The sequence below is a fragment of the Psittacula echo genome, assembly GCF_963264785.1.
Source record: "Psittacula echo genome assembly, chromosome: 2".
Taxonomy (NCBI): domain Eukaryota; kingdom Metazoa; phylum Chordata; class Aves; order Psittaciformes; family Psittacidae; genus Psittacula; species Psittacula echo.
In genome coordinates this window covers 125,138,008-125,164,414 of record NC_137737.1, presented here as the reverse complement: position 1 = coordinate 125,164,414, position 26,407 = coordinate 125,138,008, and the positions used below count along the sequence as shown (strand labels likewise).

At 36.4% G+C, this 26,407-nt stretch overlaps 1 protein-coding gene across 3 annotated transcripts; it reads left to right on the top strand.

The window, feature by feature from the left end:
• Positions 1 to 2,071: 2,071 nt before the first annotated feature.
• PPP1R42 (protein phosphatase 1 regulatory subunit 42) lies at positions 2,072 to 24,937 on the top strand. 3 transcript variants are annotated; one of them, XR_013956285.1, is made up of 9 exons: positions 2,072 to 2,254; positions 4,180 to 4,346; positions 4,797 to 4,935; positions 6,990 to 7,106; positions 12,452 to 12,569; positions 14,105 to 14,227; positions 15,538 to 15,692; positions 23,070 to 23,187; positions 24,900 to 24,937. XR_013956285.1 is itself a non-coding variant. In XM_080611143.1 (9 exons), the coding sequence occupies exons 1-7, from the start codon at positions 2,126 to 2,128 to the stop codon at positions 15,690 to 15,692; spliced, it is 948 nt and encodes a 315-aa protein (XP_080467269.1). In that variant the 5' UTR covers positions 2,072 to 2,125; the 3' UTR covers positions 17,672 to 17,714; positions 23,070 to 23,246. The 3 variants fall into 3 exon arrangements, 2 of the variants coding, with proteins under 2 accessions (XP_080467269.1, XP_080467268.1); XM_080611143.1 differs by lacking the exon at positions 24,900 to 24,937 and adding an exon at positions 17,672 to 17,714 and having other exon boundaries at positions 23,070 to 23,246; XM_080611142.1 differs by lacking the exon at positions 24,900 to 24,937 and having other exon boundaries at positions 23,070 to 23,246.
• Positions 24,938 to 26,407: the final 1,470 nt, after the last annotated feature.

Here is a 26,407-nt window from a genome sequence, read left to right as displayed (position 1 = left end):
CCTGATCACCCTCTCTGTGAAGAATTTTTTCCTAATATCCAGTCTAAACCTCCCATGTCACAGCTTGAGGCCATTACCTCTTGTCTTACTGCTTGTTACTTGGGAGAAGAGCCCAACCTACACCTCACTACAACCTCCTTTCAGGTAGTTGTAGAGAGCAATAAGGTCCCTCCTGAGCCTTCTCTTCTCCACACTAAACATCCCAGTTCCCTCAGCCGTTCTTCATCAGACTTGTGCTCCAGGCCCTTCACCAGCTTTGCTGCCCTTTTTTGGACCCACTCCAGCACCACGATGTCTTGCCAGGGGAGGCACGGCCACACACGGCCGGAGCCTCAGCAGCCCCCTCCGCACTGGACCCCTTAGACCGCCCCCACCACCCCCGGAGACATCGACGACCCCGCGGGTCCGTACCGTGCCGTGCGCGTGTTTCTCTCCCCGCCCTCCCCGCCTCTGGTCTCTCTTCAACGCTGATTGGGTGCTCGGGGCGCGCGCCGCAGCCGGCGGCGGGAGCGTTCTGCCTGCTCGGCTATTGGTGTGCGGTTGCCGTGGCAGCCAGGGGCGGTGGAGGCGCGCGCCAGTCCCGCCGCTGAGGCTGGGAGGTGAGGGGAAGAGCGGGACCGCGGAGGCTGTGGGGTGATTCCCTCTGGAACGGACCTCGGGAGCTGGTCCTGGCTCCTGCCTCTCCTCCCTCTTGGCTTACTGGTGGGGAGGTCAGAGCAGTCTTCCCGCGGGTTGTGCTGGGTGGCAGTTGGTCCCTGTCGTCGTTGGGTCTTCTGCTGGGTGCGGTGGAGTGGGGGGGCAGGGATGACAGGGCGACACCCCCTCCGACTGTGGGAGCTGGGGGGGATCGAGGGAGATGGGCCTCACGCAAAGACCCCGGCCTGCAGGCAGGCTTTCTCTCTGCTGCTATTGCTTGGGTTGGAAAAAGGAATGAGAAAGGGCACTGAGAGATATTTTTATTTAAAAAGCAAGAAAAAAACCCCACACTTAGTCAAGAAAAAGATCACACCCAAAACAAAACAAACAAGCTTTTCAGCTTTCCCTCTTCTCTCACCTTAAAAAAAATAGCATGGATAAGAGGGGGACTACTGAGCTTCCATCTTACGTAGTACGTAAGGAAGTTTCTTCTGTCTTCATAGTTTCAATCAGATTCTCATAAACATAGTACTGGCAAGGAGGATTCTCCATGCCTTGGTTTATGTGGCTGCATGAGGTTTAGTGTTGGGATGTTTTTTGCTGCTTCCTTGGTTGATTTTATACACTGATGGGGCAGGGAGGAGGGGTATTATGTTTTGGCTATAATATAACATGTACATTGTATTACACACTGGATAAAAAGGTGACTTTTTTATTCTGAGTTGTTAGATTGTATTTGTATTGTATATTTTAATCCCTAGACTAGTTTTATCCCCAGACTGGTTTTATCCCCGTCCAGTTCGAATAACATGCATCGGGGGAAGCTCACTTGGAACAGTGGCCAGAGTTTAAAAAGGGGAAAAAAAAAACCTAAAAAAATGGTATTGTGAGAACCTCTACAGTATTGGTTCAGTGCAAAAAAAAAAAAATCACATTTTTTCACTGTGCATAACAAATGCATGAGCAATTTTGTGCATGACAAAAGGGTTGTGTAGCTTTATAAAGAGTATTTTAGCTTTATACCACTTCTCAAAGCCTGTAAAACCTGCTATACAGAGTGATGTGCTTTCTAACCAATAATTAGGTTATGAGCTGCCGTTAATTAGTTATTTATGTGTGAGAATTACTTCAGCTGTGGACCATTTTGCTCAGATTTCTGTATCTAAAAGGTGACGACTAGGGTACAACCTACTTAAACACACTGAAACAGCAGGTGAAATATAACAATAAGCTTGGAAAAAATGGCAGCAAAAACTGGATAGGGTCTTATAAGCAGCGAAGACTATATATAAATGTGTTACTAAGCAAAAAGGGAATTGGTGAGGAAATATCAGATTTGAACTATATACGTAAGCTTTGCTGAAGATCTGGGGTACAAGTATAACATTTTCCTTTTTCATTTTTAAGGCATTTTATAAAGCTACCTACAAGAGCGCATGGAATACACTATTAAAAGCAGTGCTAGAGCAGTTTGGCCTACTAAGAAATCATGGTTCGACTGACAGTGGACCTCATTGCTAGAAGCATCAATTACAAGAATCGCAGTGAAGAGGACTTTGGGCAGTACCTGCGAAAAATAACTCATCTGAATTTATCAGCTAAAAATATAGATACAATTGTAAGATTTATTTTTCTTTGTTCCTTTTAACCTACCTATTCAAATGTTTTGTAGTTACTATTACAATGAATTGTCTATAGTTCGGGAGACAAGTAAAACAAGTTTCTATTTTATAACAGCTATATTGTGTTTAAACATTTATATTGTCTTGTAACTAAGCCATAATCATGCATCTGTTTGGAAACATGCTTTAGTGTTCACTGCTGTTATTGTGTGGAACACTGCTTGTACATACCAGTGTTTAAATAGATTTTAAATATGTGGCATTTGAAATGTGAAAATAATCTTTCAGCTGTAACTTTTCATATAGAACATCAAAGCAGGTGACTGTAGCTCCAACAGTCTGCAGCATTTGTTATTATTGACCTGACACTTTTTGTTTATGTGGCAAAAATCTTGTTGAATTATTTTACTTATCTCAAACTGTGGAAATATATATCATCTGTATAGCAGACAAGAAGGGTATTATCAGTACCCTATTTTTGCTTTAGTTAAAGAGAAAATCCATATAAGTAGTTACACAAGGGAGATTAAATATTTTATTTTTTCAGTATTTCACAGTTCTATAACAGAAATTTGCAGCTCTTAAAAATAAAATACCAAAACAATTTGCTATTTTATTTCGTACAGTTGCTACGTTGTAAAAGGCCTTTCAGGAAGTCACCAGAATGGAAATAACTCCACTTGCTTACCTCTTTAGCCACTTCAGAAAAAGAGTATTTCAAATTAATCATTTAGACCTGACACTTTTCCTATACAATATACTCAGGCTGTTGCCATTGAATCAGTAGGTGTAGGGCTTTGACAGCAGTGCTTTAGCCCTGTTGAAATCTAGCTCCAGTGTTCTTGAAGACTTCAGGTCGAGGTTAAAACCAAAGTTCATATTTGCAGCAGGTTTGTTATTTGTTTTGTTTTTTTAATTTAAATATTTGTATTTCTTGATGGTTACCTTTATAAAAATGCAAACTCTGGAATAGAAGAAGATGTAATTAATGAGAAATTTTGCAGATCAGATTGAATTTTTTTTGAGGAAGTAATATTGCTGAACATACAATTAAGTGTAACACTTACTTTAGTCTCATTAATGCTACTTTTTTTTTTAGTCTTGGGACTTCGTACAAAGAGTTGTTAACTCACAGCACAATCTTTTCAATCTATCTGTGATTTATTCCTTAGATTTCAGAGGAAGTCTGAGAAAGGAAAGGGGAGTTCAAGAACAGGATATAAGCCAAGTGATGTTAACAGATTTGGACTGGTGTGGTGGCTTTTTCAAATTAGTCAGGTTAAAATCTACTTTTTTTTTATAAATTGCTCCCTGGGGCTTATTCATTTAAAAATAATCCAAGACCTTTCCATTTTCAAAGACTAAACCTGCAAGCCTAACCCAGTCCTTCTTCCTTTGAGTTTAATAATAGGAAATTTAGATGGGTTTGAGTAAGTCCCAAGTTAATTCAAATCCCTTGAAGATACTGAGCACATTTTGAAATTGATGAACCCTGAACAATTGAATTGTTGTGTATTGTGGGTTTTTGCTTTAAAAGTGTGATTTTAGTCAAGATAAAATAGCTTGTTCTATGTGAACAGAGCCATGCAAGTAAATGGGTTTATTCAGCCCACTCCTAGGAATGTGCACAGCCAACTACACTAACTTTTCTGAAAATCCACCTCATGAAGGCAAACATATACGTAACTGTGATGGTGTCTGTAGTCCTCAGCTTCTGTACAACAGAATAGTAATGATGGATGTCAGTCTTAAATCTGATGATTACTGACTTAGCCTTTCTAGGAAAAACAGTTGCTAAAAGTGTTTGTTAAAGGTGAAAATGTATAAAACATGAAGCAGAACATAAATATAAAACCAATAAACAGCTTCCAGAAGCAGGCAGTGAATGAACTCTTACATAGTTTGTTACTCTTTATTTCAGGGTGACCTCTCTTCATGCAAAAATCTTAAAGTTCTATATTTATATGATAACCAAATCAATCAAATCCAGAACTTGGACTTTGCTTCAAATATAACGCACCTTTACCTTCAGAACAATTGTATTTCCTGTATGGAAAATCTCTCATCACTGAAAAAACTTGAAAAGCTGTAAGTTGAAAATAATGTATTTATTTCACTAGTAAAATAATAATTATTGCACTAAGAAATTAAATACTATGTAGCCATTAAGGTCCTTTGAGCTCTTAAATTTTGCTTTTCAAATGAAAGTTATTGCTTTTTTTTTTAATGAAGCATTCTATGATGTAAGTAATAACATAACATAGTTATTTGCATTTAAATTATTTTCCTTTTTCAGCCATTTAATAATAATAATTATTATTTTTATAAAAATAATAATAGCAATAGATAAAGTAGCTAAAACCCCTTGGATCTGTTTGTTAGCTGTATGCTCTACTCACATGCTAGGTGATTTACTTTTTCTATTATAATTCCAAGGTATTATTCAATAATACTTAAGTATCTTTTTAACATATTGAAGCCTTGTGTTTGCTTTTACTGTCAAAGGCTATTAGATCTATTTTGTGTTCTATTCTGCAGGTATTTGGGGGGCAACTACATCACTGTAGTAGAGGGTCTGGATAAAATAGAAGAAATAAGGGAGCTACATATTGAAAGTCAACATCTCCCCCATAATGGAAAGCTTCTGTTTGATCCAAGATCTCTTAGGTCCCTGGCAGTAAGTACATTCTGAGAATTTCAGTGAGCCATTAATCAGTGGTTCAATATTTTAAAAGAAAGTGATTAAGGCTTGATCACTGTGTGGTTTCCTTTTCTCCCAATTGGTGGCATTCTTTCAAGGGATTCCCATTCCAATTTTTAAATAAGCAAGGAGCCCAACAGATTCTACTTCATTTACTTTTCTATCAAGGATGGAGATGAGAATAAAGAGAGAGAGGAAGTAAGGAAATGTGCGAATGCCATATACCTATATAACAGAATGTGAATAAAAAGGGGTAAGAATTTATCACTGCTAGTTATCTCAGTCTACTTAATTTGTAGTCAATTTTTGTTATATTAGTTTATTTACTTCCTTTTGTATTTCTCTAGAGAATACAATGGCAAAAAAAGAGGTGTAAACAGCTTTTTTTCTGGATATTAACAGCAACACAATCAAAAATATTCAGTTTTAGTTGTGCAATTTTTCTATGTTGTGGAAAGCCAACTTCTGAAGTTCTTTCAACAAAGTAAACATCAAATATATTCTTGAAGTGGTTAAAAAAGTAGACTTATGAATGGATGTTGTTCTATACTAAAAATATTCATCTTGCTGTATCTCCTGAAGTGTAGTCAGGGCTTGGTGAGCTTTTTCGTTTTGTGAAGATGAAGCACTCACTGAAAAATGAGTTCAAGTGTCTGTCATAAACATTTGATCTGGCTCTAATTCTTTCTGTTTTGAGGTTAAGTAATCCAAGACGTGTATTGCCATTTTCCTTTAATAGAAACAAGTCATTCCTGTTAGAGCACTTTTATTTCGTTCCTTCTCTATTATGAAAGTAGAGGGAGGTTATAGAGCTAATATTTTCCCAGGACGATAAATCTGATACTTCAGTGTTTTTCAGCATCTTGGCCTAGAATCACTAGCGTTTAGTTCTTCATGGCTTTTGTTTAAGGTCTTTTGGTGTGGGTTTGTTTTTTGTTTTGAAAGAAACACTTTGCATTCTTGACCATGTAACATCTTTGTGAAGGCTACATATAAAAACATTCTATTTTTATTCTTCAAGTGCTAAGTGTTTGGTCCATCTTTAAGACATCACTTCTTACTTCATCTTCTTCTGGTTTTGGCTCTTAATGCTATCAGAGAGGAAGGAGCCAAAAATATGGGGCCATGTAGTTCTCTGTGTACTAGAAGCAAATGTTTGGATGATGACAATATAATGAATGTTTTGACTGAGGAGTTTAAGTTTATGCACTGTGCGTATCGGGATGATTCTGGTAATTTCTTCCTGCAATGTAGACCTTGGTAAGATTTTTGAATGGGTTCCATTTCCTATATGCATTGCTGAAAAGGACATTTTGTAACTAATAGCAAATCGCATATCTGGTATAATTTTAAACTCACTTGAAGAGATGTTGGTTTTAATCTTCTAGAGGTAGAAGCCTCTTGTTCTTTTAAAGTGAAACTACATTAAGTACTACCTGAAACCCATTTACATTTTATCTAGAATGTAAAGATCTCTCTAGCTATTATCTGTTACAAAGTGCATTACGTGACTCACTAGTGTTCCAAAGAAGGAACAAGGAACAGATGTATGTATACCCAGAGGTTCATAATATCAAGCCTGAAAGGAAAACAGAGTAGGCAAGCCATTAAACAAGATGAGGTAGGCATCAGACATGGATTTCAGCTTTATGTGGTTCAGATGTAACCTTGGTAAAAGCAATCAATATCTGTGTCTGTTTCATACTTCAAATATAGAGTTAGTAGCATTCACAGAACTGTAAAGCATTTGAACATGTTTAGAGAAAAATAAAAATTCTGTATTCACTAAGAATTCCTGAAGTAATTGAGAAATAATCTTGTCTTGGTTTGACTCCAAAATAAACAGTGTTTTAGGACAATATGGAAAGCCTACATAAAACAATGTGTGAGGTATGTGGTTGTTGTATTTGCACATTTCTGCTTCATATGCTTGTCCTTGCTCTAAGAGAATTTCCTGTATGAATTTACAACTTCACTTATGCGGGGCGTGAAAAAAGAAGTATTTTCTTTTTCTGCTTTTCCTCCTCCAGAAATCTTTGTCTGTGTTGAATATCAGCAATAACAACATTGATGAATTAGACGAACTGGCAGTTTTGGAAAATCTTTCTTATCTTAGAGCAGTTGACAATCAGCTTCAACATATCAAGGTATTAAATATTTGTTCTGTTTATGGGTGATATAAATTTCTGCTAAGCAGAAAAGCAAACTGCCACAGTCACAGCTAAAACAAGTGAAATAAAAGTATTTTCACTCTTTCTTTTGCAGTAGTACATGTGATTCGAACAGAATATTCTACACACACTTAAAATTTCCAGCTAATCTTCTCAAAAAGGAACAGGAGAATTGGTCTTGTCACTTCTCATTATCTTTATAAGTTAATATGTCTTCTACTTCTTGACATGAAGAACACTTAAAAAATAATTTTAGTGACATGCCAGTAACTGAATATCAGATTTCTGTTGAACATTATCTATCACCATCATTGCATGGTAGAAGCATGAAACAAACTTTATAAATAACTTAATAAATACAGTTTTCACTTGATATAAACCATAAACATGAGTGTTCTGCTTTTTATTAAATTTATATTTTTATTAATAAATACTAAAATGATTTGGCTTAAATAATAACTCAAACCACCAAGAAACAGCCGTGATTAAAATAAACACTTTCATTACTGGTTTGCATATGCATTCTATTTCCTTAGAAAAGTTAACTTTTAATGGTTAGTAATTATTAAAATAACTATTCTTATTACTTCTTACAACACCTAATAAATTTGCCAGTTCTGTTTATTGATGAGGAGATTTCAGTATTTTATTGCATAGTCTATCAGCTCTCTAGGTCAATGTACTTTATTTGGACTCTTAATTTGTTGCATTTTATTATTTTAAAATGTTGAACAATGCGTTTCTTTTTTACAAGTGGATTATTAATGTATTGCATTTCAAGCTGTGTTTCTGGCTGGCAGTTGTGATTGAATTCATATCGAAATAGAATTCATGTAGGCTTTTGATGGGTAATTAAAGCCATATTGAATGTGTTAGTTACATACAAAATAACAGTAAGCTTTTTTAAATAGGTCACGTCTGCGAAGCTTTCCTTTTGAAAAGGATTTCTTTTCTAAATAAAACACATTATCATGTTTTTTACAGATCTTTTTACTGTATTTTTTCTGTCTTATAAATGCAAAAGACTCCAATTATGATGATCTTAGAAGATTGTCTTAGCCAAAGAGCCAACTATTTTTAAGAATAAGGATGCCAGTTCAGAGAGTGTTTTCAGTGTCTCAGAGGGAAAAACAGTATCTTCTGACATAGAACAAGTAGAGAACAAAAAGACTGCATTATTCAGAAGCTGTGTATGTATTATTTAATCATTATTAAATTTCATTACTTAATCATCAGGAAGACCAGAGTTTATATTTATCCAAATCAATCAGACATTTACATTTCAATGTTACACAGTCACAGCTTTTGAAAAATTACGTGGTTAGCATTTGAGTTTGCTGCTGCTGCTGCTGCTGCTGCTGCCAGTTACGCTTGGATTAAGCTCTGGTGAATTTAGAAAATGTTTTCTAAACAATCTCCAAGTTTTGCAAATATGGAGCAGATCGGGTATTTCTCTTCATATCTTTGCAGACCTGTAAAATGAATGACCATATTCAATGTGACTAACATTAATGCAGCTACAGTCTAACAGCAGTGCAGCTGGATATTCAACTTTACAGCTACAGTTACTGAGGTTTAGAGATTACATTTTAGTAGGCTCTACTTATCACTGATATAAATTCTTACTTAAATTAAAAACACCAACCCCACACTACTGAAAAAGAAAAATATTTTAAAAAAGGCAGTTTAAGCTCTATTTAAAAGGCTTTAACTCAGAGTGACCATCTAGCAGAACAATCTTATATATCCACTAACTGTTTAAAAATAAACATAGCTGGGGGAAGCATTAAGTATGTTCCAAATTTTTTGCAACCCTAAATTTCATGATTCCATGGCTCACATTATTCTAAATTGTGATAGCTGAAAGGATTTTAGTATACATGGTACTACATATAGTTAATCACTTCTGCTGGCTGGAATTGTTACAAGCAGCAAAGGCTTTTTCATTCCCACACAAGCTGCCTCCATTCTCCTTCTTGCCCCTCTGTATTAAAAACTCTTATGTATTCCTCTTTTTCACGCCAAAAGCTCTATGTCCCCTGTCTTCCCATTCCCACTTCCCCATCACTGCCATCAAGAACATCCTCGGGAATGCCTGGCATTGATCAGAGACAATAGCAGCGCAGTATGACAGAAGTGTCAGAGAGCTATGTACCCAGCTCTGCTTCACCCCATGGGAAGAAAAGCTGTAGAGAAGTAGAGGAGCCATTCATGGCCGAGCAGGGCTGATCAACAGCAGTGAGCTGTGTAGCAGAGGTGGATGGCAACAGGAATAATACAGAATCTTTGCAAAAGAGGGAAATATGAAAGGCATAAGAAATGTATGAAATACAATCTTCTCGTGTAGACTTTTCTCACTTTTATAGAATTGGTGAATTATCATATATCTAAACATTTAGATGAATTTTTTCACATTACTAGGAAAACCTATACTCCTTCACTTATCAACAAGGCCATGTTGATCTCAATGTAGTTGAAAATCTGGGCTAGGAAATTCAAGCACTTTAAGTTCTAGCTAATTCAGGGCACTGTTAGCAAAATTAACAGACATCAAGGCATATGACCTTGTTTCACATGACTGAATTTATATGTAGACAGAACAAAATTAAGTCATTTTTCTCAGTTCGTGCAGACTAACTTAATAGGACTAGCTACCATGTGTAGAAAGCATGTCTTGGCTCACTTATCAAGAATATAATTGATTTTAATAGAATTGGCTTTTCTTTGGTTTTTATTGCCTGCTACTTTATTTATTTATCCTATCAAGCTTCTGGTTTACTATAGACACATTCACAAGGACTTCTAAGCTCCAGTGTTTTGGGGTTGGAATATTAAGGAAATTTTAAAAAAAACAACTGTTCCTATTGAAAACCCCCACAACTCTTCCTGTTTACAAAAAGCCAGTATAGTATTTATTTATTTATTATGTTAGTGTTGGGAAGAGTATGACTTGTGTGAGTATTTGGATAAATAGAGAAAATACAGCTAGAAATAGTTACAAAAATCTGTATTTCTTAAGTCTTTAATTTATTCAACCTCTGCCCAGTATTGATTATGACAAGAGGATATCACAAAAGATGAATTCATTCTCTTCAGAATTGAGTCAGGAACAAGAGAAAAATTATAGATTTTCTCAAATAGATTATGACAGGTAATCAAAATGGTGACAAATTGCTGTTTGTAGATGTAGTCAGGCAGTTGGACTAGACATTTCTGATAAAAACTGGAGCATACTGGTCAAATACCAATTCTTAAATGACCGTCATTAATTGGTAAGAGCATTAATGCCAGCACTACAGCTGTCTACTAAGGCACTTGCCCTTCCCCCTCTTCTCTATCCCCAATGGAATATAATTTGCTCGTCAGTATTTTGTAGCAGACCTCAAAGTGATAGCATGACATGATCATTTATCAAACGGAGACTGCCCAGAAGAGTGTCTGGTCCCTTTAGTACAGCTTATTGAAAGGCTGGGAAGTGAAAGCACTTTATTAGAGACAGGAAGGCAATGAACAACTAGAGCGTATCGAAAGGGTAATCATATTTCAGCACAGGATTAGTGTGCTCTTAGATAAACATACACTGGAGTAAGCATGTTCTGGGTCATTTATCAAGTAAGTAACAGCTTAAAAAAAGATCTACGGGACTCTTTGTACAGATTCATCAAAGATAATCTGTATACATACATTATATTTCAGTAATAGACAACTTTGTGTTGCAAAACTATTACTTGAAAAAATTCTTCCTAGTGAAATCTAGAACACATTACAGAGTTCAGTGACAATGCCTGAATGCTCAGGTAAGAATTAATAAATACACTTGTTAAATGCTATTTCTTTTTTAATAGCCCTAGCCTAAAATATTTTTCCCCTAATTGTTGTGTTTGTGATTGTTAGCACCTAAACTGTTCTGATACATGCTGATCTGATACATGTTGCTGTTCTGATACATGCTGACAAAGCTTTGCTGTGTAATACTATGAGATTTATCAACACTTCTTCCAGTGGACTGGTCCTGAGTTTCTTGCATTGTTTTATCAGTCTTGCTCCTCACAGAACTGATTTTGCTCTTTGTTTTTCAGAAAAGACTTTATCATCACTGGATAACAATAGATGATAGATGATATCAATAGACAAAAAATTACATGGTTTGGAGGTGTGAGGCTGTGCTGCCACCTCCTCTTCCATATGATTTTTTTAAACACTTGTTATATAACCCATAGAATATTCCCAGGAGGATTTTCTACCAAGGGAGTAGGGCCTGCAAAAACAGAATTCTCCTTGTTTGTGTTACCCACGTGATTTTTCTAAATTTGAAGGATTTAAGTGATACCTGTGTTGTTTCATACTTCATTATTGGCATCAAGCTACAAAATTCTATAGACTGTGCAGTTTAGAATCTGTCACATCATGATTAGTAGATTTTTTTCCAGATTATTACAACTGTAGAATATAAATTCTCTCTCCTCCTTCAATCATATGGATTGTTCTGAATCCCTCCTTGAGCTTTTCATACACAGAAGGAAGCCCATTAAGGATGACAGTTAAGTGCAATTTTGAGACAAAAGTATTTCAGAAATTAGTAGAGTAGAAAGGACCAAGCTGCTAAGCTTTGCATCCTTTTAACTTGAATTTATTGTATTTAAAAGACAGAACAAATTTTATCTAGGTCACACTGCCCTTGAGTAACCAGACAGAACCCAGATGGAGAAAGGTATATTTCAAAAATTTCACTATTTGGGCCAATACTGTAACTGACCACACTCGGTTATGTGGGGCATTACTCTTTCTTCTGTAAAATACAGGTTTACACATAAATAAAGAGCAAGGCAGTCTACTGTGGTTTGCACAATTTTAGCTTTTTTTAGTCTATTCTTTCTCTGTAAAATATTTATTCTTCCACAGATTTTTCAGAATATAATCAGACACTGATACTCTTGAGTGCTTTGTGGAACCATGGGGATACATTAACAGACATTACATATCATACCTTTTTTTTGGCTGGTAATTCCTTAGCATTAGGTGCTCATGAGTGGGATTGTAGTGGTAATTTTCCACAGCTGGTATTACTGTGTCCATAATTGTGCAGAGTTTTCCAACTGCTTCACCATTTTTCTGTGCAATTATGACATATTCAGGGAATGCTATACACCACTGTACTTGAAAATGCACATTCTTAACATGCATATTAATACATTAATAGTCTCACTGAAGTTATTCCTATGTGCAGAATTTGGGCCTGACAGAACAAATAGCATTACTATTCAAGTTTACTCTGGAGAGGGAAAAATAATGACAATGTTCCCTTCTTTTACCAATTGCAGGATTTGGAGGTTGTATTAAACAAATGGACAAAGCTGCGCAGAATGGAACTTGCAGGAAACCCCATCTGCAACAAGCCTAAGTACAGGGACAGGATTGTAGTACAGTCACAAACTTTAGGTAAAACAATAGCCATCCCAAAAACCCATCCATAACCCTCCCTGTTTTAGAACATAACTGATATATTAATCATTCTTGAATTGCACTATATATGTAAACACAATTATTGCCATAGATATTGAGGTCAAATTATAATAGTTTTATTTATGTACAGATAATGTAGCTAAACCTGCTTCTGTAATCAACTGCACAAACCATGATGCTTAGCTTTTGCTATTATAAGTAATAATTTGTTTTATAATAGATGATTGGCGAGATTGTTCCTCAAGTTGTGCTAGGGCAGGTTTAGATTGGACATTGAAAAACATTTCTTCTCTGAAAGGGTTGTCAACTACAGAAACAGGCTGCTCAGGGAAGTGGTTGTGTCACCATCCCTGGAGGTGTTTAAAAAAAGTGTAAATGTGGTACTTGCCACATGGTTTAGTGGTGGACTTGGCAGTGCTAGGTTAACAGTTGGATTTGGTGATCTTAAGTGTCTTTTCCAACCTAAACTTTCTATTCTATTATGCTATTATAATAATATTCTATCATCATAAGATTCTATTGTGCTATAACAATAAGACTTTTTTGTGTTCATATTCCAGTCATTGTGAAAATGATTCTCAAAGACAAGTCTAGTCGTCTTCCTTATCAGCCTGTAGCAGTTGCTTACATGTTTTATTTGTACAGTTACTGTTGTACAGGTCGTACCTTACCATGTTTGAGTTTGTTATATAACATTTGTCCTTAAAAGCAATCTACACTTGTGATGAATGTATTTATTAACCTTACTGTGATGCAGTTATATTATTTTGAGATAATTTTAGCATAAAGGAAGTAATTTACTCTTCGTGCTGCAGAAGCATTCATGCTGCAGAAAAAAGTAAAACCTATCTGCTCATTTTTTCCTTTTGGGGATAAAGGTGGCAATTATCTTAGAAGTTGTAATTACAGACCTTGTTTTTCTTTTTTTCTGAAAGTACAAAATATTGGCCCTTAAGGAAAAGCAAAAGCTTATCTGCACAGTGTAACTAACAGTGCCTTAGGACAGTTCTAACGCAACATAAATTTGTGGCCAAATGAGGTATTTCATTTGGTCTGACGCAAAAATGCAGTTGCAACCAAGGAAACATAGAGCATAAACACTCACCTAAGTGAGTAAAGTTAACCTCAAAGAGCCAAATCTGTCTGCATGATCAGGACGACCCCTTGATTGCCAAGACATGCAGTTTCTCTCTCTTAACCTGGATTTCTGCATCTATATATATCTTGTGTGAAAGCATAGCATAAAAAGTGGTGCATGCTAACAGAATGTGAAATGTATATATTTCCCTTGAAAGTTATAAAAATAATAGATGTTCTCTTTTGTTATTCAGACATGTCAACTTACTCTTGCAGGTTGAATATAAGTATCAAGCTTTACTGGGTATTTCTTTTTACCAAAAGACTAAAAGCAGCAAAAAAGATTTGAAGAGAGCAAATACAGAAGGCGTACACATTGCATACAGTTTTGTTAACTCTGGATATCACAGAAAATGTTCTCTTCTCTTTGACAGAATCCCTTGATGGGAAAGAAATTAAAGAAATGGAAAGACAGTTCCTAATGAATTGGAAAGCCTCCAAAGCTGCCAGGGAAACAAACGAAGAAAGAATGACAAATGAGCATGCAGCCCATTTATGTAAGCAAACTAATCAATTACTTCATGCTTATTTGTAATATTAGAGCAAAAAATAAAATAGCAACTAACAGTAAAGATACTAAGAATAAGACTTGTACTGGTGGTAAGACCAAACACAGGAAAAGAAACTGAACTTTCCCATTATAAACTTTAATTTTAGCAGTAATTTATATGGTGGTTTTTTTTCCTTCTATCCCTATCTCCCAGAATTATGGAAAAGAGTAGCTACATTTTGAATGTTTGTAATTACTTCTGATTACTTTCCATATTAAAATAAATAATAAATAAAAGCAAAATTGTTGGGCATTCTAGAATAAATGTGCATGAAATACATCAGACTTTTAAAATGTATTTGTTGGTAATTATTTGATCTATGTAGATTTACAGTCCTTTTAAAGGCTTTCCCAAGATACGTGTCTAGCAGAAGTAAAAGTTTGAAACTCGGAAAGATTAAAAAAACTAGAAAACCCTTCTGAAGGAAAAAAAGCCTTAAACCTATAAGAAAAGGCAACATGTTCTTGAAGTGGGAAACAAATTAGTTTTGAAACTCAAGCAAAACCTGAAATAAACTTCAATTTTTATTTCTTTTTTTTAATCAAAATGTCAGGGTTGTTGTTGTTACAGAGCTGACTACAGATTAAAACCTTACCAGCATGTCTTGCCATCTTGCAGGGTTTGGAAGTAGACATTAGACTTCAAATTACTTAAAATGGTTTGAGCGACCGTATTTATCAAATAAAACTGGTGGAAGTTACACTATTGCTTTCAAAGGATTAACTGTGATAGGTAGCTTAAGGGAGAGAACATGTTCTTTATAACCACTATTTATTAATTGCTAATACACACTAATTATTAATTCATGAAATCTCATGAAGACCAGTTGTTTCTGAAGACATGAAGTAAAAAAGCACTCAGCCTGTCAGCCTCAGGCCCAAAAAAGTTGCAATTTATTCAGTGTTTGGAAGCCATATGTGAATGGCAACAGTTCTGAAAGTAATATTCTGTCTTCTGAATAACTGCTGATATAAGGAGGTGCTATGTAATTGAATTTCCTCCCTTTCAAATAACTCTACCTGAATGGAAATACCTGCTTTAATTATTTCCTTTCATCAGTGTTGGCAGCACTTTCCATAATTTCATACAAAGTTTTCTATTCTCAATTATCAAATTTGAGACATAACCCTAACGCTTATTATACTGTTTTCTTTAATAAGATATATTGGAACCTGTGATCAATCATACTGAATATTAAAATAGATATGGTTTGACTTGGGATATTGAATTAATCCTTTTTTGTTTGTTTTCTGCAGCTGACTCGGGAACACTTCATCCTGTTCTTCCCTTTCACTACAGTCACTCTGTGAAAGGAAAAGCAGATTTTTTAGTTTTGTCTGAGATGCAGAAAGCTATAAGAAAACCTCTGCCAAGAATCCTGGGGAAAAAAATAAGTCAGACAAAAACTTAGGTATGTTCCTCAAATATCTTTCTCTTAGTTCCGTTGGTTATTGCTTGTACAGCTCTTACTGAGTCTGTTGGAAAATGAGGAAGTGAAGGTAGAATTTAATATGGAAGAAGTTTTCTGGGTTTCTTCTTTTTTTTTTAACCATGTTATATTTTCTATATTTCTTTCTTCAAAACACAGGATAATAGATTTCAGTTTCTGGTTATAAATCAATAGTCTAGCTAACAGCAATAACTTCTGTGTTACTAGTTTCTCTCATATGCATTTGATTGTAATTTTCCACAAAGATAAAATAATATCCAAGTTAATTCTTGGAAGTATAGTTACTGTCAACATTGGCAAAGGCTGATCCCATGCACATAGTAATATGCAGAAGGAGAAATAATCACTTTTCATCATTCTAGCTTACTTCTAATAGGGATGTTCCAGTGTAGTATATACTTGATTAGCATTTTCCTGTAGCATCAGCTCAAGACCATCAAGATAATCTAGAAAGAAAATCTGTGTGTCCCTTAAAGACATTTAGACATTAGATTAAATTAAATAGTTTTGAGTTTAGCATATGTATTTCTTACTCACTTAAGCAGCTTTGTGAACTCTAGTGCAACTGTTTGTGGAAATAAAATCTGCTCACAGAGATTTGCAGTTTGAGACCTACAGTTTTTCAGTTTTACCTGCAGTAATAGTTTAGTTCAGTATTGGGGACCTAATATCACTCCCTCCAGATTTTTAATGCTACTTTTAACCTCACTGTTTTATTATTTATCAGCTGTGCTGGCTCACAAAAAATTCATCATTTATGCAATGCTGCAGGTAAATAAATTCAACTGACACAGGAATTCTTTGGTAACAAAATTACTAAAGGTAGTAGTTTTACATTCAAATCAAAATCTATTAGTAACTGAGCAGCATTTAATACAATTTTTTCTTGACAACTTACCACTTTCAATTCCATCAGTTTTGTTCTTACTGATTCCTGTTTCGATTAAAAATAGCTGCTTTTCTCTTTAAAAAGGGAAGAAGAATTGCAAATCACACAGCTGCTCTCCTCCAAAGTATCATTTTTGTCCTTCATAAGACAACGGACGTATTCTGGCCTAAGAAGAAACTAAACTCATCATATATTTGCCCATTCTTTTTTTTTATCTTTTTGCTGCTGCAGAAGGCACACAGCAGTGGAGAAGTTTGAAAACAAGAACTGAAGGAATAATGCACTAGTTATCACAAAATAGTGCTACTACACAATTATTTTCCAGTGAATAGCCCAGGCTTGTGAAATGTAGAGGAGTGCAGGCTAGTGTTTGTGCCATGCAAACATGCATTTATTTTAATTCCATTGCCAAATGAGTTTGTCCACATGTGCAGGGTTCTGTCAGCTTGTATTGTGTCTTTATTAGCATTCTGTCTTTTGTGCCAGGCAGAATAAAACTGCACTTTTTCTTTACAATTATAAGTAGTGACAATAAAGGGTGGAACATGCGTGTACAGCACCTCCCAGAAAGATGTTTTCTTCAGTGTGAGAACTTCTGCTATCTTCTTTGAGATAATGAATTCTGATTCTACAATACTATATTTAAAAGCTGACCAATTGTTCAGCTTCTTTGCTTGACAAAAATTTTCCCAGTATTAAGAAGCTGGACTACAATCCTGGCCCTTTGTAAATCCCTTTTGATCCTAGAAAGGCAAAGATTGCATCTCCCATACTTGATCTGATCTTAATGTCTATATTTGTATAAACGCACATTTGCAAATTAAACTATTTGAGTGATTTTATTTAATTTTTTTTTTTCACTATTAGTCTAGAAAGTTTGACTCTGAATCACATAAAGGTTAGAATAAACTAAAGTCAGATGACATGCATTTAATATTTTCAAAAAGCTTGGAAGTGGGACTTTTATCTTGGATGCTGAAGATTGCTGTTCATTAATTACAATTTCATGTGTAATCACTGATCTTAAGACCTATTCTAATCTTGTTATTAGTGGAACTCCATGGAAACCAAAGAGTCTTGGGAATTACCTAAAGGTTGGTGAATTCTTTAAAATGTTCTTTTTTGGGGGTAAAAAAACCCCACCTCAAAATACATAAATATTCATTCTCAGAGTATGTGCAAATATGAAATAATGACAAATCACAGTATTCCCTTGCCAGACCCACTAATTAGGGATATGCATAAATGTGCCCACATGTAAAGTGAGGAACTGAACAAATACTTGTATTGTTTAATGAAATTCAGTATTGGACCAAAGAAATTAGTGAATTTGAATCCTAACCTTTGTGTTAGTCAAATAAATTATTCCAACAGATGTTTCCTCTTTCCCTATACATGCTAGGTGATGTTTGACCTTGGCAACTGAAAAACAGGCATTTAATGCCTTTTTAACCTACATCTAAGATCCACTGAGGATTACATACAGCTTGAACAATGAAACAAAGCCAGTTATTACTATATTACTGAAATACGTCATTAATCTTTCTTTCTGGGTGATATAAAAACAATAGCAAATTTATATTGGATTTTAAGTTAGTTTTGAACATTTAGAGAGAATTATGGATATTGGCAGGAAGTAATTAAAAGAAAACAAATCTCTTAACTATTTTAAAGATACCTAATACCTTCCAATGGGATGCACGAATATGAATTTTCCCTAAATAGAGAAGTTGTTGAAATTTTGATGTTGTAAACTTAACCTGTAACCAGCAGTTTCTGCCCACATTTCCTTACTCATAGAATTAAGTATCATAGTAGGTACTCATAGCAATACTGTAGCAATTCAGAATTTGGTCGGAAAGTCACCTTTTGTCTCTCCAGTATATGTGATGTGATTAGCAATATGTTTATATCTTTAAATAATGCAGTCAGCATATAGTAAGCACACTGGATTGTGCAACTAATCATAAGCCACTCTCTGAGCCACCATATACATCCTGTGTAGCTCAAGTTTTAGTTCAAAGGGAAGAAACTTGCAGTGAGCAATGTTACTTCTTCCTCTTCTTAGCTCTTTGGCAGGTGACTGTACCAGCATTGTAGGTATTTATTTATGAAATATTTAGGAATGCCTTGAGCAGAGGTGATTTGTGTGGTCTGAAATCTAGATAGCGTAATGTATATTTGATAACAGGTAAGAATGTACGTGTTCTGCATGTATATTAGGCTTTTGTTTATATGAATCTAACTGGCATTACAATAACTAGAATTATTAAGGCGTGTTATATGACAGTTTGGGGGGAGTCTGATACAAGCTTATAAAGATTGCATACCCAAACCATAACTTTTACAATCCTATGTTTATTTCTTATTACAGAATATAATTCTCTTATTTGAGAGAACCATGGGGGAATATGTTACCTCCAGGTAACCTAAATCTTGTTCTCTTACTAATATCAATTCCAGCAAACTTCTGAAAATTCAAAAATAAAAAATACTTTCAGCCTTGGCTTCATGACAGGAAGAAATACAGAACTATGATACAAACCAGTGTAGTTTCAGCTGTGCATCCTACAGCAGGTTTTATCCACTGAATAACCTACAAGCACTAAAACTGAATTCAGAATTAAGTGCACTAGATATTTGGATACCAGCTGTAGTAGTGTGGCAGAGCTGAAAGCATGTTTTGAACAGACCTGGAGTGCCTTGTCCAGCATCTATAGCCTGACTCACTGCCTTTCCTTGGTGAAGGTGTTGAAGGAAAAATGTAAACACCACCTCAGTGAGGTCTAGAAAATATCTATCAGCAATTAGTGGTGAAGCTGTGGAAGAGAAATGTAAGGAATTTACTTCTCATTGAGTTATTCAGCCATGACACAGGATATGAAAGGAGTCACTGTAATGCAAGATAAAGTGCAAGGATAAAGAGATGAAGTGAAGTTCTGAAATGAAAATGGTTGCTGAAGCAGAGCTGTTTGAATGGAGGTCAGGTACTAACAGTTTCTGGTTACTGTGGCCCTTGTAAGGTTTCAGAGGGCAATTCACCCAATTTAGTGGTTGATTCTCTTTTTTCTGGAGGATATGTACTACCTGCAAAGGTGAATTAAGTGGTTTTGTAGGACCACAATTAACATTACAGTAATGTGTATCTTCATAGTATTTTCTGTATCCATGTTTACAGCCTTGCTGAATGTGGTGTTTGATGATTCTGCCCATGATGATTCATAATGTGTTTACAAGGAAAAATTTAACTCTGTCATTACAAACATGCAAGATGACATAGAAATGGCATTATCTTCTGTGTAAACCTAGATTTCAGTAGTGGTAATTTAAAAACAAAACCAGAAAAGTAATTTTAATATATGCCAAATCTGTAGTACTTAACACTGCCACATCATTCAGCATCCTAAAAACAATATTAAAAGGCTTTTTGGCCATGCCCATGCCTCCCCTCTCCAGCGGTCTGGAGATATTTCTTTCTTCAAAACACAGGATAATAGATTTCCTATTGCAGCTGGCACAAAACTGGGAAAGAGAAATGAACTAAAATGCACAAACAGAACACATGCACCAACAGAACCCTTTGCCCTTGAAAAGAATAAATGCTTTTCCAAATTGTTGAGAGGGAGTGTGCACCTCTTGATGATTAGATTGCCAGCTAGACCACATGCACTCCTACATGTCTGAATGACCAGATACCACGCAGACACATTCCACATTCTTTTCAATCTACTACCTTTTCCAGGAGATACAGGTTATTTCTGAGAGCTTTAGAAATTCAAATGGCACGTGCAGCTTGTCAGCCAGCAGTGGGTCTAAAAACTACCAGCGTACATCTGAGTCTGCAGGCTGTAATGCACTTTCAAGAATGTTGAAACTCAGACTGTCTGAAACATTTTACATAAAATACATTAATATTTAGAATCATTTAGGTTGGAAAAGACCCTAAAGATCATCAAGTCCAGCCATAGGTCAATAATATTTTAAACAGAATTCATATACAGAGCAAACTAGTAGTGACTTTAGAGTGAGCTGCATCTTGTAAATGGCTCCATCAAAAGCGTATCAGGAACAAAGTACTACTGTAGAATGGTAAAATAAACAAAAAGCAAACTCAAATCTTTGCATATTTATTTTTCAGGTGTTCTGTGTTCACTGTAACTGTTGTTGGATAAATGAAACAGACACCCAGTAGGCTCTTTTCCTATCCTGCTTTTACAGGCTACTGTTGAGATACAAACTCGAAACTTCACAACATTTTTAGGCTGCTGTGTTAGCATTGCACATGCTTTATTGTGTATCTAATATACATAATTACAAAAGTCACTTCTATATACACAAAGCATGAATCAAATTTACCAAGTAAAAAAAAATAATGGCTGTGTCTTCAGGTTTTTAAAGCAGACTGCATGGAGACTTTAAAAGTAATTTGAGGTTAAAATAAAGAATGCTACTTAAATGGGGATACATAAATAAATTCTTTAATCACTTCAGTATAACCCTGGAAGCAATTCACTTGAAGTCAGTTCTAATAAACTAATTTACTGTAATGATATAAACACTGTTTCAGTATTTGCCTTCCTGTATCCTATCACACATTGTGAAGGCATACTCCCATATGCAGCTGCCTAACAAACCTGAGGTGAAACCACAATAATTGTGTGTGTGCAACATTTTTTGGAGGACAGCATTACAACCACTAATTCCTTAGTAACACTTCTGGCACGCTAGGATGCAGCCCATCCAGTTGCAAAGACTTGGAGATGTCAGATTGGTCTTAGTGGCTCCTGAATTAGTCATCATCTATTGTTGGTAGTATTTCCCCCCACCAAAAACTGTGCCTAGGACTTAGGAGGTGTGAGATCAGGCCTTGCCAGTAAAGGTTCTGATGCCTCCAGAGCACCTCCAGTACTGTTGTAGCTTTTTGGTGTGTTAGAAGTACCAAAAGGGAAAGAAATAAGGCCTTGGTGCCTGAACACCTCTCCTTGGTACTGCTCTGACCATAATCAGAATACATTTATAGATACCAGACATACTAGATGATCTTAAGCTCCCTTCCAACCCAAACTATTCTGATTCTGTGATACGTAAGCATTGTAACCACTGTGCACACACACAGTGTTTTAGTTACTGACCTAAAGTTGACACTTGAACTTTAGTTCAGTAACCAATGAAAAATTGCTATTTTTCTTGAATGACACATTAAAACTAGTGCAAGGTGTAAGTTAATTTAATGCCATATTATTTCTTTCTATATGCAGGTACAAAGCAGTGCATAGAACTGCCTGTGCTACAGCTATAAAAGCTATACAGTCCAAAAGTTCTGAGACTGGGGCAGAAAGGGAAAAAAAAGGCAAATAATTTAGTTAATGTGTTCCCACTGATTTTTCAGGATGAGGATTCAGACACGTGATCTATTAATATGGGAAAGTACGTAACTGTAATTCAGAGTGTAACTGATAAAAATAGGGGGATCTGAAAGGTTCGTCCTTGGTTTTCTCGTGATTTTTCATCTTGGTGTATTGTACAAAGTAGCTATCCTGAAAGCTCTGAGGAGAATCAGGTAATATATGAACCTGCTTATTCACAGTCACTAAATCATAAATGTTATATATTGTAACTCTAAATAATACATTTTGCTTTGCTAGGTTAAAAAACAAACTACTGAGGTTTTATGGCCTTGAAGGATTCTAGGAGTTCATTGCTAAAAAAAGATGTATTTCAACGTTACCTCTTCAATCAAATAACACTGTAACCAGAGACTACAGAAATAACTGACTACATCTTTCTGTTCCCTTAATTCTGAGCAGAATTAATTGCTGCATCAAACTCTACATAAATCCGAGCCAGCTGTGAAATGATCCATGTAATAGACTAATACTTTCATTCAAAATGAGATTTGGAGCAATAAGCTCTTCCTTTCTTGGAGAGTTAATATATTAGGCTGTCATAATAATCACTAATTACATGCCCAGGAAAGTTGGGTATAATCCCTTACACATAGTTTGTAGAAAAGTGTTTTGGAATAAAAGACTGAGGCTTATCTGATTTCATTTATATGAGAAATTGCTTTGATTATTGCTAAGATTTTGTTTCTTATGGAACTTGAAAATTGTCATTCTTTGATACAAATTTATGTGTTGATTATCACCATTTTTATGTGTGGAAAAAATCAATCAATTTTTTAATAAAGGAATGTGTAATACCCCAATGATTAGATTATGTTAAGTCAGATTAGTCTGGCCCCAGGTTTGGCACTGGGGAAAAAAAAATGTCTTTTACTGCATCTCTATATCCTTTTTTGGTTTTCATCTGCAGCTTTTGATAACACTGCTTAGAAATGTTGTAGAAATGTTGTGTAGTCCTGAGAAGCATTAACCAAGATGCGAGCAGTAGGGGCTTTGCTGTGGTTCTGATGTGAAAGTCTCATCTGTCTTCTCTGATCTCTCCAGTGTAGATTGAAGAGGAATCTGAAGTAACAGCAGAAGTTGAATGCTAACACCTATAAGTTACAAGATGTGAAGACTTGGATTTTTTATTTATTTTTTCCCTCAAAGCTTAGAAAGAAAGGTACTGGTGTCTCTACGGATGTGTTATCTGTGTCTTTGTAATCTCAAAACCTGACAAAATGAATCGTAGAATCACAGAATACCGGGTTGAAAGGGACCTTGAGGATCATCTGCTCCAACCTTTCTAGAGAAGCATGACTTAGACTAGATGTCCCAGCACCCTGTCCAGCCAAATCTTAAAAGTATCCAACTCCATGGAATCCACCACTTCTCTGGGGAGATTATTCCAATGCCTGATTGTTCTTGTTGTGAAAAATTTTCCTCTTGTGTCCTGTAGGAATCTCCACAGTGAAGTATGCTGAACTTAACACTGCCTTTTAAGAGCATTCAGAAAAATAAGGGGGCTGCCTATTTATGTAGGAGCAGTGCTTTGGTACTGAAGGCATGTAAAAATACCTGCATGTGGTAGGCTAAACCTAGTTCCTACAGTTCTTCAAGAAAGTTGTTCTTAACCAGCGTCTTACCTAGTTTGTGATCTGAATACCTGAAGAGCTGCTTCTTTCTATACTCCTAGCAATTACGCAGAGGCATGTTTATAGTCTCTTCAAGACAAAGTAGCTATTAGCACATGGTTTTTGAGAAGATCTGTAGTCCTAACAAGTAATTTCCACCATTTGGATTTTTCCAAGTTCTGGTGAATAATGTGGAATAACTAAGAGAGGAAGGTGAAAGAAGATTAATGATGCCTGTGCTGATTAATTTTTGTATTCGGAGTATTACACATTCATTTTAACTCAAATTCTGTTTAAGTAACTGGGACTTGAGTTTGGCTGCTTTGCACTGGTTTGAGTGATTAAATGAATGTTCAAGACTCCTGATACAGGAAAATTCCAAACATACAGATAAGGAAAGGAAAGCCCAGATTGTAAATTGTCCCTGGAATAAAACCTTTCCTAATGGAGTTTCTCTGTATGAATTTCAGCTCAGCATAGATTCATAGAATCATAGAATGGTTTGGGTCGGAAGGGACCTTAAAGATCATCTTGTTCCAACCCCCCTTCCAGGGGCAGGAACACCTTCCACTAGACGAGGTTGCTCCAAGCCCCATCCAACCTGTCCTTGAACACTGCCAGGGCACAGGTTGCTACAGCTTCTCTCGGCAATCTGTGCCAGCATCTCACCACCTCACAGTGAAGAATTTCTTCCTAATTTCTTGTCTGAATCTACCTTATTACTTTATGCTTGAGACCCTCTCTGAAATAAGAAATATTTCGGAATAAGGAGATCCAGTTCTGTCTTTTCACCTTCAAAATTTTGTGTATTTTTTTATTGGTAATATTTTACTGCTCTTTGATAAATGTTATTCAAATAAACTTAACTCCTGCAGGCATTCTCCCCTTGAATAACATGATCTTTATTATAAAGATTTCCAAATCTCAGGTAGTAAATAAGCCCCTACAATGCAGGCCATGGAGTTTCCCACAGAGAATCCTGCAGCCAAGCAACTCACAGCTAGCTAAAGCAAACCCCTGTCAAAAGCTTCTGCTGGTGAAGTGGCACCAGTGTGGTGAGTGGGTCTCACTCTCACTGGATCTAATCTTCCTCCCACTTTTTACATTCTGTATTACTATGGCCACATCCCCACTGCACACATGTATGTTCAGTCTCACTTTCTGACCTGCTCCAAAGCCTTGCAGCATTTTAAGTCTGCAGTCCCTCTCCAGTGCAGTCTTTCACTCTGTCATTGATGCTTAAATATTCCCACTTCTCCAGCTCCAGCAAAGCCAGCCCTGACCCTGCTTGGCTCCCACGACACTCACGTTGGCTGCAGTGCTGTGCTTCTCGCAGGGCTGCTAGCAAGGGGAGAGCTGTGAGCCAGGGCTCCTATGAGCCAGAGACCCTGGGACGTGCCGCCTCTACCCTGGTTCTCCTTCGTCTTCTACAGTGAGAACAGCCAAGGTCAGGGAATCCCTTCTGAACTGGACACCTGTCTTCTCATCTGCAGGTCAGAAAGTATTTCCTTAAATAGGTTTGGGTATGAAATGAAATTGTGGTGGGATCTCAGTATCTCTAAGGCTTTAAGAAAAAATACTTACCATTACGCTCTAACCCTTAGTACACATACCCCCTAAAATGAAGTCTTTCTGATACGTATTTTAGATACATTTTTAAATTATTACTTCCTGGTGGTAGCTGGGAGTGTGAAATACTAAAGTCACTCAAGCTTCATTTTTGCAACTTGCCTCTGAAAATTCTGTCTTTTTTAAAACCCCAAACCATTTATATTAAAATATTTGTATTTATGACTGGATGGAAAAATCTAGAGAAAGGAGAACTTTTAAAGGCAGTGTTTTTGCTGAGTTGTAGCTGTAAAGCCGGCAAATAATTTGACATGAAGGGAGCAAAGTGCACCTGGAAGAACATCGCTCTGTCTCTTGCAGAACTCTGTCTTACCTAAATCACTGGAAATCTGGCTCTTCTGTGGCTCTGGTGTTTCTCATTGAAATGTACTGCAAAAGGTGAGGCACGAAAGGAATTCTCAGGCAGTTAACTGGGAGAGAAGAAACAGCTGCAGTAGCTTGTCACAGCTTTAGACTTCAGTAGTGGATTGATACAAGAAAATAATCACTGGATCTCCTTGTGGTTACAACAGAGAAGTTGTCTTCTGGTGAGAGAAAGTCTTGATGAGGCAAAGAGCAATTATCTTGACCTTTGTACCTCTTGGGGTTTTTAATGTATCTAAAGCACATCTTCTGTGGTAATGGCCTTAGCAGACAGGGTGGTGTCTCCAAACCCTGCTCACTAATCTCCCTAACTGCACCCTGGAGAAAGTGGGATTTGGAGCTGCCAAAAGCTGGTGATAGGGGTTGCATCACCTCTCTTCCAGGCCCTTCTGCTGGGTTTCCTGCTCTGAGACTGAACTCCGTGCATGTACAATGGGCAAGTCATAGAATCATAGAATGGTTTGGGTTGGAAGGGACCTTAGAGACCATCTAGTTCTAGCCCCCTGTCATGGGCAGGGACACCTTCCACTAGACCAGGTTGCTTAAAGTCAAAACAGCACGTAACTTTGTGTCATTAAATCCATTAGAGCAGTGAAGGTAAGCACAGCACTCAGGATCTGCTGATTTAGGGTGCTGGAAATTCTCAGGCAGTTTGGACACCTGCCTGTCACTGACCCCTTCATATTAACACAGCCAAGTGTCCCCCAGTCTTCTTAGATGTCCTTTTGAGCAGGCATTCCTTGAGCAGGCAGAGCCAGGACACCTCTGTGAGGTGTG

Excerpts from the sequence above, each read along its gene's own strand:
- PPP1R42 (XM_080611142.1), top strand. The coding sequence starts at position 2,126 with ATGGTTCGACTGACAGTGGACCTCATTGCTAGAAGCATCAATTACAAG. Across the intron at positions 4,347-4,796 it reads CTGAAAAAACTTGAAAAGCT|GTATTTGGGGGGCAACTACA; the intron begins GTAAGTTGAAAA and ends TCTATTCTGCAG. Across the intron at positions 12,570-14,104 it reads AGTACAGTCACAAACTTTAG|AATCCCTTGATGGGAAAGAA; the intron begins GTAAAACAATAG and ends TCTCTTTGACAG.